At 45.9% G+C, this 18168-nt stretch overlaps 1 protein-coding gene and 1 pseudogene across 2 annotated transcripts in view; both read right to left on the reverse strand.

Moving 5' to 3' along the window:
- Positions 1-463: 463 nt before the first annotated feature.
- Positions 464-18168, reverse strand: part of ZZEF1 (zinc finger ZZ-type and EF-hand domain containing 1) — a 112026-nt gene continuing 94321 nt past the window's right edge. For both annotated transcript variants that reach the window (XM_045824406.1, XM_045824405.1), the window contains exons 49-55: positions 16334-16477; positions 14670-14838; positions 14395-14493; positions 13839-14004; positions 5538-5691; positions 4941-5012; positions 464-3132 (exon numbers count right to left, since the gene is read on the reverse strand). In XM_045824406.1, the coding sequence (XP_045680362.1) occupies positions 3052-3132; positions 4941-5012; positions 5538-5691; positions 13839-14004; positions 14395-14493; positions 14670-14838; positions 16334-16477 (885 nt within the window). In that variant the 3' untranslated portion in view covers positions 464-3051. The remainder of the gene's footprint in view (positions 3133-4940; positions 5013-5537; positions 5692-13838; positions 14005-14394; positions 14494-14669; positions 14839-16333; positions 16478-18168) is intronic.
- On the reverse strand, positions 7645-8962 carry LOC123809266 (annotated as a pseudogene).

Genomic DNA, 18168 nt, shown 5'->3' on the forward strand with positions numbered 1-18168 from the left:
AGGAGGAAGATGTGCAGGACCCGAGGGGGGCAGACGTCAGCTGCATGTCTAGTGAGAAGCGAGGTCCAGAGGCAGGTGAGACCTGTCCCTGAGAGAGCAGTAGGCCCAGGGGCTGGACCCTGCCTTCTTCCTCTCTGTTGGCTGCACACTGTGCCCCGTGTGCTACAAGGTAAGGATGGGCAGGGTGCTGTTAGTGGGGGCTGGCTGGGGAGAGCTGCCTGGGGGGACTCAGGAGCTGTGCAGAAGGGACAGGCTGAGGTGAGCTCTCCAAAGGCCCAGGGCGCCCCGGGGTGGGGTGTCTCCTGCAGGGCTGCAGCCCAGGGCCTAGGGCCCTCCTGACTCCTCTCCAGCCTGAGGCCTGGAGAGTGTTGAAATTCCATCAATTTGGGCTTGGTTGGAACTCTAAGCATAATCTTCACAAGAGGCAGAAGGAGGGGAAGGAGAAAAAAAGAGGCCCACACAATTTTACTTTTTTATATAGAATTTGTACAATATATTTCTCTTCATTTGCATATTTTACCTACAACTTAACATTCTTTTTACAGGCTGAACTCTCCTGATATAATCAAAATTCTTTCTTTCAACCAAATAGGAAAAATTCAAAATTGTAAACCCGTAAGAAAACAAATTAAAATCTATGATGAAAATAAGTCACTCCTCATTAGGAACAGTGTCTGTTTGTACATTATACATGATTTGGAACAGAAATTTCTTTATAGATTAGGCACATGTTTCCACAACACCTTTATTCTGGCCAGATTTATCTCATTCCGGGCAGTCTGGCCTCCTAAGAAGGATCAAAGGGATGTTGGTCTTGACAGAAATCTGTTCTTTCAGATACTGCTGGTACCAGTTGGGGACCAGGAGTCGAGGGTATCACCAGCCTCAGGAGGGCCAGGGGAGCAGGGCCTGGCACAGCAGCACCACCTAGTGGCTGAAAGAGAGGCAGGGTGCGAGCAGGGCGGCCTGGCCAGGTGGGTCCTGCCAAGACAGCGCAGTTGCGTGTGAAGGGAAAACTTAGGCTTATTCTATGCAAATTGAAGTACAGGGAGACCAGAACTGCAAGGGTGGTGTATAGAGAGAAGCTGTGAGGAGTCCAGTGTTTATTTACAATTTGTCTTCCTGATGGAAGGGTGGGAAGCAAAGCTGGTGGCAACTGCCATGAAAGGTGTGCCGGCTGCCCCGCCCCTCTGTCCCCTTTCCACTACAAGTCAGTCCAGGCGAGAATGGGGTGGGTGGCGTGGCACGGTCAAGCAGGGAGTGGCACCATCGCCATGTCTATCTTCTAGGCAGTCACTGAGTCTGAGCCCATGCTGGGATCTCTTGTTCTCTGTGATCTCCCTCCTCACTGAGAATCCTACTGGGTCTGGGTGGCACAGAACTGAACGTGGAGCCTCTTCTGAAAGTGCGGGCAGAGCAAAAGACAAGGGGCTTCTCCCCAGCCGGCAACGCCGGACTCCTCACGTCCCCCCACCACAGGACCGGGCCCGGCCCTGGCCTTGCTGACGTCAGGGCAGTGGGCCCTAGGCCACCAGGTGTCCAGACCCACCCCATTTGTTTCTGTCCCTTTTGAATTCTCCCTTCCATGTGCAGCTGCGGCTTGGCCAAGGACCTAATTCTAGGGCTGCAAGAAGGTCGCTCTGCATCTCGGCCTCCACGCCCAGAAGGCAAAAGGGCCCTTGCAGTTAAGATGCTCCTAGGACCTGCAGTTGTGGGCTTCCCAGCCCAGAGGCGTGCGGAGCCTGCAGAGGGGCTTCAGAGGCCACGGCAGTGCGGACCTCCGGCTCGGCCTGGCTGCGAGGAGCCTTCCTGGGGTGTGGTGCTGTGTGGCGGGACGTGCGAAGGCCCGGACACCCGCCCTTAAATGGCAGCAGCATCAGGCACTCCTTACGCCCAGGAGTCCCCCAGAGGCTTGTAGACAGCCCACTGCCAACCCCCCTTCACACTCCAGAACGTGGCTTTGGAAAGAGAATAATCATCAGCACTTCAGGGCAAGACACAACCATAGAAAGAAAAATGGAAGCAGCATTCATCAGAACTAATGCAGTTATTGCTAGTCAAGCGACAGCCGAGTAACCATGCCGAGTCCCAGAGGCGAGCCTGATGAGTTACCGACCACGGAGCGGAAATAAAATCATCTGTTTTTCTGTTTGTTTTACTTCTCAAATAAGATCTCCTCTGATAACACTTCAAGTCGTTTTAGGTACAGAAGCTAAAGAGATTCCTTAGTTTCTGCCACTTTCACACCAGTCTGTCCCCCTGAATGACTATGCTACTCGGCATTCCCTGAGGCCCTCTCCGGGGAGTCCATGTAGTTCTGTTCTAAAAACATGAGGTGGAAACCGAAATATGTCAGAACAACAACCGAAAAAACTTGGACATGCTGGGAGCCAGTGCGTGAGTGGACGCTCTTGGGTGGCCTGCAGGCAGTTCCCAAGGGCACTGTTCTCACGGAGGACTTCTCCGGGAAGGCTGTGGCTAGGGAACAGGCGCAGCACGGTTCCTGGACTAAACGCTGGGGATCGGATGGTGGTAGGTGGGCTAGTTCTCTCCGGTTTCGGGTTGGATTAGCCAGTCTCAGGAAGCAAAAGCAAGAGAGGAGCTCCCAAGCCCGGCGCTGCTGCTGGAGGCCTTGCTGAGACAGGTGGCTCTCTGCAGACTGCGCTTCACTCAAGGGCAAGTGCAAGCAGTTCCAGCTCAACCGAGACAAAACCCTTTCCAGAGAGGCTGCTTCCAGGCCTTCCCTGGGCAGCAGCTTCTGCAAGGACAGACCCTGGGGAACAACCTTCTCAAGGGCCCCTTGCCAGACCATCCTGAATAATTTTGCACTGCTCTGCTTGTTCTCACATGCTATGGTATGTTCAGGGGTCTAGCCTGTGACGTGGGACGTTCTTGGATACGTGGCCACTCAGCATTCTGACTAGAGTGGAAGTGGGAGCTCACGGAGAGCCAGGCATTGACGCCATAGGAATTTTCCTGAATGAGTTTAGATATCGGCTGTAAAAATCCCTGCGGTCAGAGCAGCTGGTTCCATGCATGCCACACCAAGAGCTAACACTGGACATTCCAGAGGCAGGTCGCCTTGTTTGGGTAGTTGATGGCCAGACTGATAGCAGCGATGTTCTGCAGAGCCTGCAGAGAGAAAGAGAGTTGTCGCCAGTGTCAAGAACTGTTCCTTCCTGGCTCGGTTCATTAAGTGCTGGCTGAACAAGACCCTCAGTTGAGCACTAGGGGGCGGGGGGGGGCGGGCAAGGAAGACACGAACATGGTTCCCCTCACCTGGAGGACCAGAGTTTGGAGCAAGAAACAAAAGCTACTGAGACCACATGAGAACCTCAAACACAAGGTAGAAATCATCACTGCCCCAAGTGAGGAGCAGGTGCAGTGCTGGGGGCTCAGGGGACACTGTGCGGGGGTCTGGAAAAGTTCTTTAGGGAAAGGGAACGACACAAAGGTACAGAAGGGGAAGAAACCAGCAGCCAGTGCTGGGGACCCAGGAGGCAATGTTGGGAGTTTTCACGTTAAAGGCAGTAGCAATGGGGGACTGGCCGGGAGAGGACAAGGTGGCAGGCAGGGGGAAGGGGAGGCACTGGTTCAGCAATGTGGATGGGCTATGGGGGTGGTAGGAATGAGGGTGACGAGACAGGAGACAGGCACAGGCAAGAGGCAGGAGCCCACAGGGATATGCATTGTTGAGCTTTAAGTGCCAGAACAGTCAAATCTCAAAACTTCAATTTGTGTCATACAACCAGAGGTGGTGGTGGCAGTGCTGGTAGGCATCTGTTGTGGGGGTGGGGGTGGGGGTGGGGGAGTTTTTTACTCTGCCCACTGTTCTCAGGCGAATTCACACCATGTGTTCTCTAGCTGATGGGGAACCCCTGCTTCCTAGCAGGCATCTGACCCTTTCCTGCAGGAGGACGGGTTCCCTGAGAAAACCTGGCAGGAAAAATGTGACGCTCTGGCTGGGAGTCCCAGCTGGATGCCCACTCAAGTGTGGCCCTGGGCACATCTTTGCTTTCTCAGAGCTTCAGGGGCCCCTGTCCCCTTCGGGGTTGGACCCCATACTCTGTGACAGTCAAGGAGTCTGTGACCCTGAGGTCGTCAACACGGAGCCTGGGACCTGTGGGTTCCTGAGACCTTTTCAGGGGCTCTGCACAGCAAAACCACTTTCACAGTGACACTAAGACACTACTGTGCCTTTTTCACTTTCACACTCGTGCAGTGTACGTGGGGCTCCCGGAGGCTAAGGTGTGACGGCATAGCCAGCGGACACGGGCTCCAGCTGCCTTCTGTTAAGGCCTGCAGAAAGGAGCGCCATGCTGCCATCTGATTTCACAAAACACACTGCTCATGTTAACATGGAATGGGCTTGTCATTTTTTAAAAACACATTGATAAATAAATGTTTAAAAGTTTTGTCTTTATTTCTAATTTCAAACCTAGTTTAATTTCCCGTGGTAAATTTCAATGTGCACAGTACAACGCACAAAAACAAAAGCTTTTGGGACCCTCCGTAGTCTGGAAGCGTAAAGCGGCCCGGGGACCGAACGGCTGCCAGAAGGGGCGTTCTCCTGCCGGGAGACAGTCACACCCCCAAATATTTGAAATCTGACTCTACGGAAACTTCAGGGGTCAGCCAAATCGTAAATTTAAGGCATTGGTTGTTTTGGTTTAAAAGACACAAAGTCTTGCCAGTGTCTTCTGACCCCTCAGTTTAGTGTGAATGACAGTGACAAATGGGGCGCGCCTGCTCCTTCTGACACCAGAAGCGAGGGACTGAACTGGAACGGAGCTCCAAGTAAACCCAGGGGGCGGGGACGGGGGGGGTGGGTTCTGTACTCCCGCCATAAGCACAGAGGGTCTTTGTCCCAGCCACAGCGATGGGGACGGCCTGCCACCAGCAGGCAGCCGCCAAGGGCCAGCTCCGAGGTGGGAGGGTACCTGTGCCGCACAACGGAGAAGGTGGTCATCCGTGGTTAAGGCCAGCAGGTAATCCTGCAGCAAGCCGAGCTCCTGTGGAGAGAGAGAGAGCAGGGTGCAGCTCTGACAGACCACCACCTCGGAGGTGCCCCCGCCCCCGCAACCACAGAAGCCTCAAGTGGGTTCTTGCTCTGCCAGGCTCACGGCACCTCCTCAGTCAAGAGCCGTGAAGGAGCTAGACCAGGAGGAGCCCTTTCATCTCTCACGTTCAGTAAGTCTATTGTGCTGAGGGGAGGAAAAGAGAAGAAAAAAGAACCCATCTGTTTTATTTTCCAAAGCTCCCTGTTGTCAAGGGCTGATCCAAGGCAGTTTCCCCCTTGGCTTCGGGCCTGACAAAATAAGTGGTCCAGGTGCTGCTTGGGCTGGAAGGCAAGGGCCTCAGGCCATAGGCCTCGCCTGCCTTCCGGTGCAGGACAGCCAAGACCTGGACCACACGCCTGCCAGGGCTGGGGATGGGGCTGTGACCTGAGTCCTGGGCAGCAGAGGAGGCCATAGCGCTGGGCGGTGCTGCACCCTGGCCCAGAGCCCCCAGGCAAGAGAGGCAGGTAGAGTCCTCACCTGAGCGCGGTTCTCTGTGACGAAAAAGAGCTCGGTGAGGGCACGGTGCAGGGGGAGGAGGACGCCTGGCTGTGTCACGTCTTCATACAGGCTGTACTCCATGTGGGTGAAAAGCTGCCACAGGGGCTTTAACAGCGAAAGGTCACAGAGGTCACTGTGGGAGGAGGACCATGTCAGACAGACTGCAGGCAAGGGGAAATGCAGCTGACTCTCCCTGCCCCGCATGTAGTCGTTACAAAATGGTCCCACCCACCCTCCCCCTGAAAAAGAGCCAGAAATATTCACCACCAGCAAATGAAGAAAGGGGCAGAACCTAAATTTCAAAACAGGACTCCAAGGAAATAGACCTGGAAACACAGTCATGGACATCACCTGCACATCTTTAAAAACGGTTGCTGGAAAGAAATTCCAACGACAGTAAAAAAACCCCCAAGATACATGTTAAGTGGAAAAAATATATAAGACTGTATATATAAAATAAAATTCAAAAAACTAAACTGCATACACAATATTATGTGACCACGTTAAAAACAACAGTAAATATATAAAAAATATGACCAGTAGTTGTCCCTGTCAGTCTTCTACATTTCCTACAACACTCGTTGCTTTAATAATCAGGAAAAAAAAAGATTTAAAAGACAACAACCACCATTATCATGATCTCAGGCTCACGGAACACTAGGGATGCACTTTAGGCCAGAAGTCTTTCCTCGTCAAGAGCCCCTTTCAGCAGAGCCCTGCTGAGAGACTGCAGTGATTTTGTTTCTTACTCAGAGCGAGCTTGTGCTTTATCCAGTTCAACATCCTTCAGAGGAGAAAAACTATGAAATAAATAATATTCTTGGACTTACATAACTTTATATGATCTTAAATTTTGCTTTTTTCTCTTTAATGTATGACTTTAAAAAGAATTCTGTACAACTGAAGTACAATATTGGAGCTAACCACTTTCTTTCAGAGGAGTAAGTCTTCCCAATGGAAGCCAATGGGAAAATCTGTCTTGATTTAAAGAGGCAGCTAGGGCTAAGTTTTCAGGAAAGTGCCTGCAGGGTGGAGTAAAATGCACCTGCATGGCTCATGCCTGTGGCAGCACTAAGGCCTGCCGTCCCTCCCCTGGGGGCCGCCTCTCCTCTCTGCTCCATCCTGTCTCAGGCCCTGGGGCTGAGGGGTGCAGGAGCATCCCTAATGGATAGCCGGCAAACTGCAAAAATGCAACCACAATGCAGCCAGGAAGGGCCCTCCAGTCTGAAGACAGTGGAGATGTGTACACATCACTCAACCAGATAGTTCTCACGGGCAGCCACTCTCAGAAGAAGCACACTAATAGAGCCCTGTGGGCTAAGTGGCCCCTCATGTTTGCAAATGAGGACACAGTGGTAGTGGCAATCATGCCCAGATTTCCCTCCCTCCCTGCTCTGCCAGCCCATAAGTGGACCAACTACAGGCGCTGTCACTTTCCCTGACTTGGAGAGTCCTTTATTTTTCAGGTAACAGCTCTATATTACATGAGAAGACAACCTGTTACTTTGAATATCATCCGACTAGCATTCTGTGTGTTTTAAAAATGCTAGAAAGAGGGTACTGAACTCCTAACAGGTGGGAGTCTGAGCAAGGAGGGTAGGGACAAAATATATGAATGACATGTGTGGGCACAATCACTAAAACCTCCCTTCTGAGATGAGGAATAAGACAACTATGCTTTCAATCCCCACTTCTATTCAACACTCTGTTGAAGTCTGGTTAGCTCAAAAAGACAAAACTGTTTCTAAGGATTAAAAGGAACAAATAACACTCATCATGTGCAGATAACACGACCATGCGCTGAACAATCTACATACACACTCATGTAATCAACAGAACAAGGTCACTTGCTATTGTACGAGGGCAATATACATGAAAATTGATTTTATATCTGTAGAAACAATGAAAAATAAAAAATTTTTAAATACCAATTACAGTAACTCCAAAACATTAAATACCCAGGAATAAATCTAACAAAATGTTGCATGAGTTCTCTACATGGAAAATCAGATAGCTAATAAAAACCTATAGAGGGGTGTTTCACCACATGTTTAGTACCAGTGCTCAGTGGGAAAAAAACAAAGCTTCAGAGTGCTACTTCCGTTTTTTTTTTTTTCTGTTTCTTAGTTCATCCACTTTTCTGTCTGGACAAGAACAGCTTTTTCTCAAATAAACTTTTGAAATGTCCTTTAATTTGAAAATTAAATTGCTGCTTAGGTTTACTGACATTCTTCAAATTGGGATTTGATTTTTGTTTTGATTTTTCTTTATTAACAGAACACATGATTCTAAGTTTTCTTCCCATTAGTTCAGAACTGTTTAATTTCAGAGCAAGATGTGCTCGAAGAGCCCATAGCCAAACCCTCTGCTGACACCTGTCAGCTGGTCTCTCACGGTTCTTACTACCACCACGATGCTCCCACAGTCCAAAAAGGGGTTCTCAGCTGAAGACTGTTCAACTTCGTATAGAAGATTCCCCCAAACACTGATCACTTGTCCCTAGATGAGGTCTCCAACGCTAGAACAATTCAAATACAGAATCTGTCGGCATTTTGGGCCCCATTTCTGTTCAATGCTTTAGTAGCAGCTTTTTCATCCTTAACTACAACATAAGCATTAATGTTTTTCTGATCACAATGAATTTTACATTTTATTGCAGCCAACTTTTTGGCATAGTTCCCTCTGCTGGAATCACGTAACAAAATCATACAGATTCTATTGGTCCATACTCTTTAAAAAATGACTTCAGCTTCTTCTTATTACATGTGACAGGCAAATTCCCCACAAACACAGTTTTCTCATTCTTTAACCTCTCTTCTTCTTGATTGATTTGAATTTTCTTCCTTTGATTGACAGCTGGGCGATCTACATCATCAAGTGTTTTTTTTATCTGCTACTTTAATGCCAGATTGGGAAATTTTCCTTTTCTGCCCTTCTTTCCGGTGAGTTTCTTCTTCTTTGAAATCAGTACTTGCTAGAGCATTTTCTCTGTTGGCAATTTTTTTGTCTGCATCAGAAAGTTTCTTCTTCACTTTCACTTTTTTTGCAGGTTCTTATAAAAGTGGCCTTTCAATCTGGAGTGTACTTTCTTCCTCCTTATCCTGTTTCCTTTTCTTGGTGGTTCCATCAGGCACAGGCACAGGCACGTACACAGGATGAAGCTGAGGCTGCCTGCAGTGAAAGAGCTCCACCAGCCAACCAAAGTCACCTCCAGGGCAGTGCCCGCTGCAGACCAAGCTGTTGGCCACCTGTCCCACCAGGTAGTCCGCCTTCAGAAGCCCGCTGCCGCCATAATCCCAGGTTGGGCTTGGCCCAGAGACTGACAACAGAGGCTCGTGCCTTGTTCTCCTGCCTCCCTGCACCACTCTTCTCTTTTTCTCTTTGCCCTTCCCCTTTAAGGTCATTCTCAGCCCAAGGCCTCCAGGAGCCGCAGCAAGAAAGTAAAAACTTTATAGTTTTATAACATTAATAACATTTATAACATTACTAAGATCTAAACAATAGAGGATTGTTGATTAGAGGATTTAGTGTTCTAAAGGCCTTGTTTCCTCTCCAATTGATCTAAAATGTCAATCAAAATTCCATCAGGTGAGAAGGGTGTGTGAACATGCATGTACGTTGTCTAAGAAATAAACTAATCAGGAACAAGGCACGGATGCCCACTCTTGCCAGTTCTATTCAACACAATACTGGAAGTTCTAGCCAATGCAATTAGGCAAGAAAAGGATAAAAAGGCAAAGTTAGAAGGAAGAAGTAAAACTGTTTCTGTTTGCAGATGACACATTACATATAGAAAATCCTCAAGATTCTACCAAAAAATTGTTAAAACTAATAAATTCAGTATAGTTACAAGATACAAAGTCAATATGGAAAAATCATTTGTGTTTCTATATACTAACAATGAACTATCAGAAAGAAAAATTAATAAAACAATCCCATTTACAATAAGGTCAAAAAGAATAAAATACTTGGAATAAATTTAACAAAGGAGGTGAAAGATACATACACTGAAAACTATAAAACACTGGTGAAAGAAATTGAAGACACAAATAAATGGAAGATAATTCTGTGTTCATGAATTGAAAGAATATTGTTTAAATGTTCATATTACTCTGAATGAAATCTATAGATTCAAAATTTTAATAGCATTTTTCATAGACATAGAAAAAATAATTCTAAAATTCATATGGAAGTACAAGAGAACTTGAATAACCACAGAAATCTTAAGAAAAAAGAATCAAGTTAAAAGTATCACACTTCCTGATTTTAAACTATATTACAAAACTATAGTAATCAAAGCAGTATTATATCATTATAAAAATAGACATACAGATCAATGGAACAGGACAGCCCAGACATAAACCCATGTATATATGGTCAATTAATTCTCAACAAATATGCCAAGAATATGCAACAAGAAAAGTCTCTTCAATCAATGGTATTGGGAAAACTAGATATCCACATACAAAAGAATGAAACTGGACATCTATCTTACATGATACATAAAAATCAACTCAAATGGATTAAAGTCTTGAATGTAAGACCTGAAACTGTAAAACTTCTAGAAGAGAACATAGGGGTAAGCTCCTTGACATTGGTCTTGTCAATGATTTTTGGAATTGTTACCCAAAGTAAAAATATGCAAGTGGACCTACAGCAAACTATAAAGCTTATTCACAGCACAGGAAACCACCAACAAAATGAAACTTACTTACTGAAGGCAACTTACTGAATGGGAGAAAATAGCTACAGACCACGTGTGTGATAAGGAGTTAATATTCAAAATACAGGGGCTGGCACAAATAACATCCCTTTTTTATTACAAAATCTCTTATTACAAATCATAAGCATGTAATTCTGTAACATAACAATATCACACTCAAGCATACCATATGACAGACATTTTAGGTGAAATGTTCAAATTAAAACTATAAATTATTACACCCATATTACCCTGCCAACCACACTCAAGCAGGCCTTACTTCTGCTGGACCCTGTATATAAGAAACTCATACAACTCAATACCAAAAAAACCCCTAACAACAAATAATGCAACTTAAAAATGGGCAAAGTATCCTGGTAGCAGTACTTCTTTGTTGTGAGAATGTCCTCTTTTGAGACACCTGCCTAACAGAAGCTGATTCTAAATTAGTAAAAAAAAATTATTTTACTTGTCTGTGTCCATTTTTTTAGGCTTTCACTACAAAGACTCTAAGGTTCATTTTCTGTTATCTTTTAAATGGATTCCACAATAGTTAACTCATAAATGCCTTACATGTGAATTAGGGAGTCTAATGTTCATCATTGGGATGTTTTGTACTAAGAGAACCTATGACCCCTGCTGCCTCTATGCCTGACGATATTCTGATGATATAAGATACAGACCTGGTGATACTTTTTGTTGAGTCTCAGTTCTGAAGATCTGCTAGCAAAGGGATGAAATGACTGCTCTAGAGAACTGGAAAGGTCAAAAGGAAGAAATCTGTGGCGAGCATGTGTGTAATTGTAAAAGCTTTGTGGAGACCAAAAGAAAGGGTAGAGGATCTGAAAGATGTTTTTCCAAAGAAGACATGCAAATGGCAAAGAGGTACATGAAAAGGTAATCAATATCACTAATTATCAGGAAGGTGTAAGTCAAAACTACAGTGAGATATCTCCTCAGGGTTATTATTAAAAAAAAAGAGAGAGAGATTTAACAAGTGCTGTCAAAGATGTGGAGGAAAGGGTGAACCCTTGTACACTGTGGAGTGACAGGTGTGTTAACTCGATGGTGGTAATCCTTTCATAATGTGTATATATATATATCAAATGAGTGTGTTCTATACTTTAAATATATTGCAATTGTATTTGTAGGTTATACCACAATAAATCTAGAAAAAAGAAATAAACTAATTCTAAAATTTATATGGACATGTAGGGTTAAAAATAGTCAAGACCACTGAAGAAAGAAATTGAGGAAGATACAAATAAATGGAAGCATTTACCCTGTTCATAGATTGGAAGAATTAACATCATTAAAATGTCCATACTACCCAAAGCAATCTATAGATTCAAAGCAATTCCTATTAAAATACCAATGGCATATTTCACAGATCTAGAAAAAATACTTCAAAAATTTATATGGAATCAAAAAGACCCAGAATAGCCACAGAAATCTTGAGAAAGAACAAAGTTGGAGGGATCACAATACCTGACATCAAACTGTATTACAAGGCCACTGTACTCAAAACAGTCTGGTACTGGCATAAAAACAGACACACAGATCAATGGAACAGAATAGAGAGCCCAGAAATAAACCCATGTCTCTACGGTCAATTATTATTTGACAAACAGGGTAGAAGCATAAAATGGTATAAAAATAGCCTCTTCAACAAATGATGTTGGGACATCTGGACAGCTACATGCAAAAAAATTAAATTTGACCACCAACTTACACCATACACCAGAGATAAAGGAAAAAATTAACAAATGGGTAACAAATGGGACTACATCCAATTGAAAAGCTTCTGCATGGCTAAAGAAACCATCATCAAAATGAAAAGGAAACCAACTGTATGGGAGAACATATTTGCCAATGATATGTCAGATAAGGGTTAGATTAATCTCCAAAATATATAAAGAATTCACACAACTTAACACCAGGAAGATAAACAATCCAATTAAAAAATAGGCAGAGGACCTGAATAGACACTTCTCCAAGGACATACAGATGGCCCCTGGACATATGAAAAACACCCAACATCACTAGCCATCAGAGAGATGTATTAAAACCACAATGAGATATCACCTTACACAGGTCAGAATGGCCATCATAAACAAATCAACAAACAAGTGTTGGAGAGGATGTGGAGAAAAGGGAACCCTAGTGTACTCTTGATGGGAATGCAGACTGGTGCAGCCATTGTGGAAAACAGTATGGAATTTCCCCAAAAAGTAAAAATGGAACTGCCTTTTGACCCATCAGTTACACTGCTGGGAATATACCCTAAGAATCCCAAAACAACAATTCAAAAGTACTTATGCACCCTGATGTTCATAGCAGCACTTTTTACAATAGCCAAGTATTGGAAATAGCCTAAGTGCCCACCAGTGGATTAAAAAACTGTGGTACATTTATGCCCTGGCTGGTGTCGCTCAGTGGATTGAGTGCCAGCCTGTGAACCGAAAGGTTGCTGGTTTGATTCCCAATCAGGGCACATGCCTGGGTTGCAGGCCAGGTCCCCAGTAGGGGGTGCACAAGAGGCAACCACACATTGATGTTTCTCTCTCTTTCTCCTTCCCTTACCCTCTCTCTAAAAATAAATAAATACAGTCTTTTAAAAAAACAAACAAAAGAAAACAAAACTGTGGTACATTTACATGACAGAATACTATGCAGCAAAAAGAAGGAATTGGATGGAACTGGAGAGCATTACACTAAGTGAAATAAGCCAGTTGATGAAAGACAAATACCATATGATCTCACCTATAAGAGGAATCTAATGAACTAATGAACTAATGAGCAAAATAAAACCAGAGACGTGGAAACAGGGAACAGACTGACAGCTGCCAGAGGAAATGGGGGAGAGGGGAATAGTGGATAGAAGGGGAAGAAAGTAGTCAAAGAATGTGTATGAATGACCCATGGACATGGACAACAGTGTGGGGATGGACTGTGGGAGTGGGGTGTGGGGCAGAATGGAGGAAGGCAAAGGGGGAGAAACTGGGAGAACTGTAATAGAATAAAAGAGAATAAAAAAAGTTGAACTATGCTGAATACTACTAGATATGTAAATCTATTATAAAACTTTAAGATTTAAGACAGTGTAGTACTGGCACAAGGATATTCAAAAAGGCCAGTGGAACAAAAGAGACCAGACACAGACCCAGGCACAGATGGATGCCTGCTTTGTGACAAAGATGGGACAGGAGTGTGGCAAGGGAAAAGGTGGTCCTTATATTCAAGTAGAGACCCTTGTGAGAAGCAACTAATCTTGGCCCCTATACCTCATATCATTCACTAAAATTCATTCCACATTGACTGTAGATCTAAATGTGAAAAAAAAAAACAACAATTAAGCTTCTAGAAGATAACATAGAAAACATCTTCATGACCTCAATGTCAAGTAAGGCAAGAATGTCCCAAACAGGCAACAAATGCACTACCATAAAGGGAATGACTGATAAACTGGGAGACATTAAAAGACATCACTACAGGAGTGAAAGGGCAGGCCACAGAGTAGGAGGAGTTACTACAAAACAAATAGCCAGTGAAAGGTGCCTATCCAGAAGGCAGCTTACCTGTGGGTGCAGCATTGCACAATCCTCAGAAGTAGGTGAATGGCTTTCAATCGCTGATGACCAGTCTGGCGACAGGCCACACCTACCAGCCATTCCCACATTTTGGCCAAAGGGAGGTGTGGAATAACTCTTTCTTCTGACAGCATTTGCTTCAAAATTTCAAATCCTGGGCAACCCCCACAAAACAGATATTTTAATAAATAGAATGTAACAATAGATCATTTAAATTTTGCCTGATGTGCAGTGATGCCTTTTGTAAAAGCTACATAGGGACAACATTTTTATTTCCCTCTTTTGCAAAAATGCCCCAGCAAATTCAAAGACAACAAGCGCCTTCTTTAGGTAGCTCTGCTCTCTGGCCATGCAGGTTCACAACTAGCCAACTATATAGCACATTCAAGGGTGGTACATGTGGGGTCTGTGAGACATGCCTGTGGAAGCCTTAGAGAAAAATACCTGCTTTGACTGGAACACAGATCAACAGCATTACGGCACTTACACCCACAGAGGGTCCCTGGCAGGGAGATGGTGCAGACAGAAAGAGAAGAGCGCGCACCTGTCTGGAATCGCCCCAGATGTCCAGCTGTCACAGTGAACTTGTAGCCCCACTCAGTGTTGCTCATGTCAGAGGTGAAGCGGTAATACAGAGTGTCTCCTGCTCACACAAGGAAGAGACAGGTCAGGACAATGCAGTAACAGGGAATGGCAAGTGAGGTGTTTCTGACAAAATATAATAAACCCCATTTAAAATCCTCCAATAATTTCCCTTTTCAGTCTTAAGTTTAAATACTTAATGTTAAGAATTGATATAACCAAGAATTTATTTACTACCTGGAAGTTCAAAATCTTTCCATTTCTGTTGAGACCCACTGAAATTGTGTCGATCCTGCTGAAAGTCACTGCTGCTGGCCATGGCTAGTTCATCACAGCCTTCCTCTGTATTGCACTGAGAATCGAATTTGATTGAGAGGTAGATTGCACCAGGAATGTGAACTTTATCCTAGGGAGAGGCAATGAGAACACTTTTGTTGGTACTGGTCAGTCACCAGTGGGCTTACCTCACACCAAGTCCCGCCATTCAACCTGGGGATGTAAGAACGAGTAAGCTACAGTCCTGCCTTCCAGGAGCTCTCCGTCTAGTGAGCTGGGTGGGGCGGGGGGGAAGGGGGGGCACCCACAGGACTGCAAACACAGTAGGAGAGACACTTGTGCAGACTGGGGCATGGCCAGCAGGCTTCACTTGAAGAAGGAAGGGAGGGCAAAAAAGAGTCCCAGTGCAGGACTGTTTGGATTGTTGTGAAGAATAAAGAGAACAGGAGGAGCTAGACAGAAAGGAAGGAATGGCGGGAGACAAGGTGAGGGGGATGCAACTGTGAGGAGAGCACATTTCAGGCAAACAGAACAGCTCTAAAAAGTCTGACGGGCTCAGGGAACAGCAAGGAACTTGCCGTGTCTTGGGTGAAGGGTGAACTTGGTGAGTACGAGTGCTGGGGAGATGGGACAGGGTGACCCTGGAGAGGCTGGCAGGAACGGAAATGAAAGCTGGTGTGCTAAACTAAAACAAGGCGTTTAGACTTTGTCTGGAGGGCACGGGGAACCCTGGAAAGGTTGTGAGCAGGAGAAAGTCTTAGGTTTGTGTTATGTAGGATCACTTGGACAGCTGGTGGGAAGCAAGGCCAGGGCTGGGGCAAGGCCAAGGGGAGGAGAGTTGGGGTGGTGATGATAAGGTGGTTCCCTCTGAGGTAGAACTTGGTAGCTCACTAGATGTGCCTACATTGGGCTAGACCCAGGAACACAGGGAGAGAAGAGGGTTTGAGGGAAGAAAATGGGGAGGTTCTGCAAGACAAAATTTCAGCTGAGCAATAACCAAGTTCTATTGAAATTCCTGAGTTTCTCTGTCACCTGCCACTGCTGCTAGAAGGCACTGGCCTGCCAGAAGCATATGCCTTGCCAGCTCCAACACTTTGAAAAGGGCTAAAGAAATGCAAGTGGCATTATTATGTCATTGAGAATAATAGGCCATCCCACACTTGCCTTGTCCAAACTCCTACCTTCCACCCCTCCCCTGTGTAAGAACAAAGTTAAGGGTGGAAAAGATGAGGCTTTTCAGTTCTGAGTCATCACACAAAGGGGCGGGAGTCTCCAAGGTGTGGTGGGATCACCAGGAGCTAAGTAGAGTGTGGGCTGAACTCAGACCCACATGCAGACTCACTGCTAGAAGGCACCAAAGAGCCTTGCTGCAGCAAGAGTCAACTCTCCTCCAACGTCAGGTGGCCCAGTGATTTCTATTAAAACCAGGTCGGGAGGAGAGATGACTTGGTTGTACAGAATCTCAGGCTTCAGGGAGGCAGACTGCAGCTTAGACTAAGGAAGCACTTCCTTGGCCAGGGCTGTCTGGAGGGGAAAGAGCTGCTGTAGGAGTTGATGAGATTCTTGCTATTCCTGCCAGCTGCATGCCCTGAGGCTAGGTGGGCCTGGCTGACCCTGGGTCATACCTCAAAGTTGGTATTGTTGTTATATGGGTGTTTCGACTCTCTCACTTGCACCTCCATTCCTGGCTCTTCCATGAACTGGCAGGCAGCCAGGGCCATGGTCCCCAGCATGTTCTCTCGGCAGCCCTGGAGCACCTTCTGCAGGATCTGGTGGGACACAAGGCAGGGAATGTCAAGGCCTGCCAGTGGCAGGGCCTGGGAACTTCCCCATGACAAAGAAAGGAGAGCCTGTTTCAACCCAGGGCCCATCAAAGGGGCTGGCTTCATCCTGGACCTTGACCTAACCCCCTCAAGCCACCCCATCAGCCAGCTCTCACTGGACGGGGCTCCTGCTGTGAATCAGGACATGGCAGTACTTTCAGGGCAATACCACTTGAAGGAGGTCTGAGAGAACCAACAGAACCAATCGGAGGTGGTCCTGGCCCCTGAAGAGTCCTGAGCCTAGCAGGGGGGTGGACGTGCAGATAAACAATTGCAGCAGGATGGAATATATGCCCAGAGTAAGGCGCATAATTAGCAGCTCCATGGGGCAAGAATGGGGGAAGGACGTTTTCAAGACAGGGACTAGCAGGGGCCAGATTTCTCCCTTTTATTACCTCCAAATGAGAAATATGGCTATAGCTACCATTCCGGCAACCCCACGGCTGTGAGGCTGCGAAAGGACCTAGGGGACTTAGGAATGGGTGGTGTTCTGACACAGGCAAATTAAGGATTACAGGATAAATTCACTTCCTAATGAATCCTCTGTACTGCATCTGTGTGTGTGTGAGAGAGAGGTGGGGGTGGCAAGGGGATAGTATAGGGATGAATAAGAAGGTAGCAAGTGTGACTCAAGTGTTTGCACTTGGAAACTGGGAAGGTGGTGATAAAACTTTCTAGCTCAGTGGAAGACAGTGCCTGGGGCTCCTGCATTCCAGGCCATTTTGCTTTATCGATCCTTTAGTTCTACACAGCAGGAGGTCTAAGAGATACTTCTAGACCTGTGAAGAATTGCTAACCCAGCACTACTTTAAAAGATGAAGTTGAAGATTTGATTTAAAAAGAAAACAAAAAATGGCCTCCACCTGTCAAAACTGACCCTTAACACTAGAGCATTGGACTTAAGAAAATGCACAGACCCTGGTGAGCCCCCATGTCTGGCACCTAGAAGCTAGAAGCCTTGGAGAAGCCTCCCATCTTGATTTCTTCACCTCTAGGTCACAGTGTAAGACAGGTGTAAGTGCTGGCAGAGTGTCTGACCTGGGGTAGACCATTCTAGAAATGACAGTTGAAAAGAGAAGACACAAACCATCCTGGAAGATTTCTCGTATTACAGAAACAGGCTATCAGTGTTGTAATGAACGCTGTCCCCTGGGTGCCACACTAAGTTAGATGGTAGGGGACATGAGAAGAGAGACAGGCTAACAAAGAGGGTTAGACTTGTAGCCCTGACTAGTGTAGCTCAGTGGATTAGGTGTCATTCTGCAAACCAAAATGTCACTGGTTCGATTCCCAGTCAGGACACACGCCTGGGTTGCAGGCCAGGTCCCCAGCTGGGGGTGTGCGAGAGGCAACCACACACTGACGTTTCTCTCACACATCAATGTTTCACTCCCTCTCTTTCTCCTTCCCTTCCCCATCTCTAAAAAATACATAAAAATCCTAAAAAAAAAAAAAGAGTCAGACTTACAACTATAAAAACAAAAAGGGAAACTGCAGAGACAAGTTTCATGGACACTATTCCAAACACTCTGGACCCCCAGCCTGTCCCAGGCTGTGAGCTCAGCTCTAGGCCAGTACTTGGGAGAGTCCAACACTGCCCGTGACCTACGCTGCCTGTGTTGTGGAGTCCTATGGCC

Source organism: Phyllostomus hastatus, unplaced genomic scaffold (assembly GCF_019186645.2).
Source record: "Phyllostomus hastatus isolate PE091 unplaced genomic scaffold, TTU_PhHast_1.1 phas_scaffold_55, whole genome shotgun sequence".
NCBI lineage: Eukaryota > Metazoa > Chordata > Mammalia > Chiroptera > Phyllostomidae > Phyllostomus > Phyllostomus hastatus.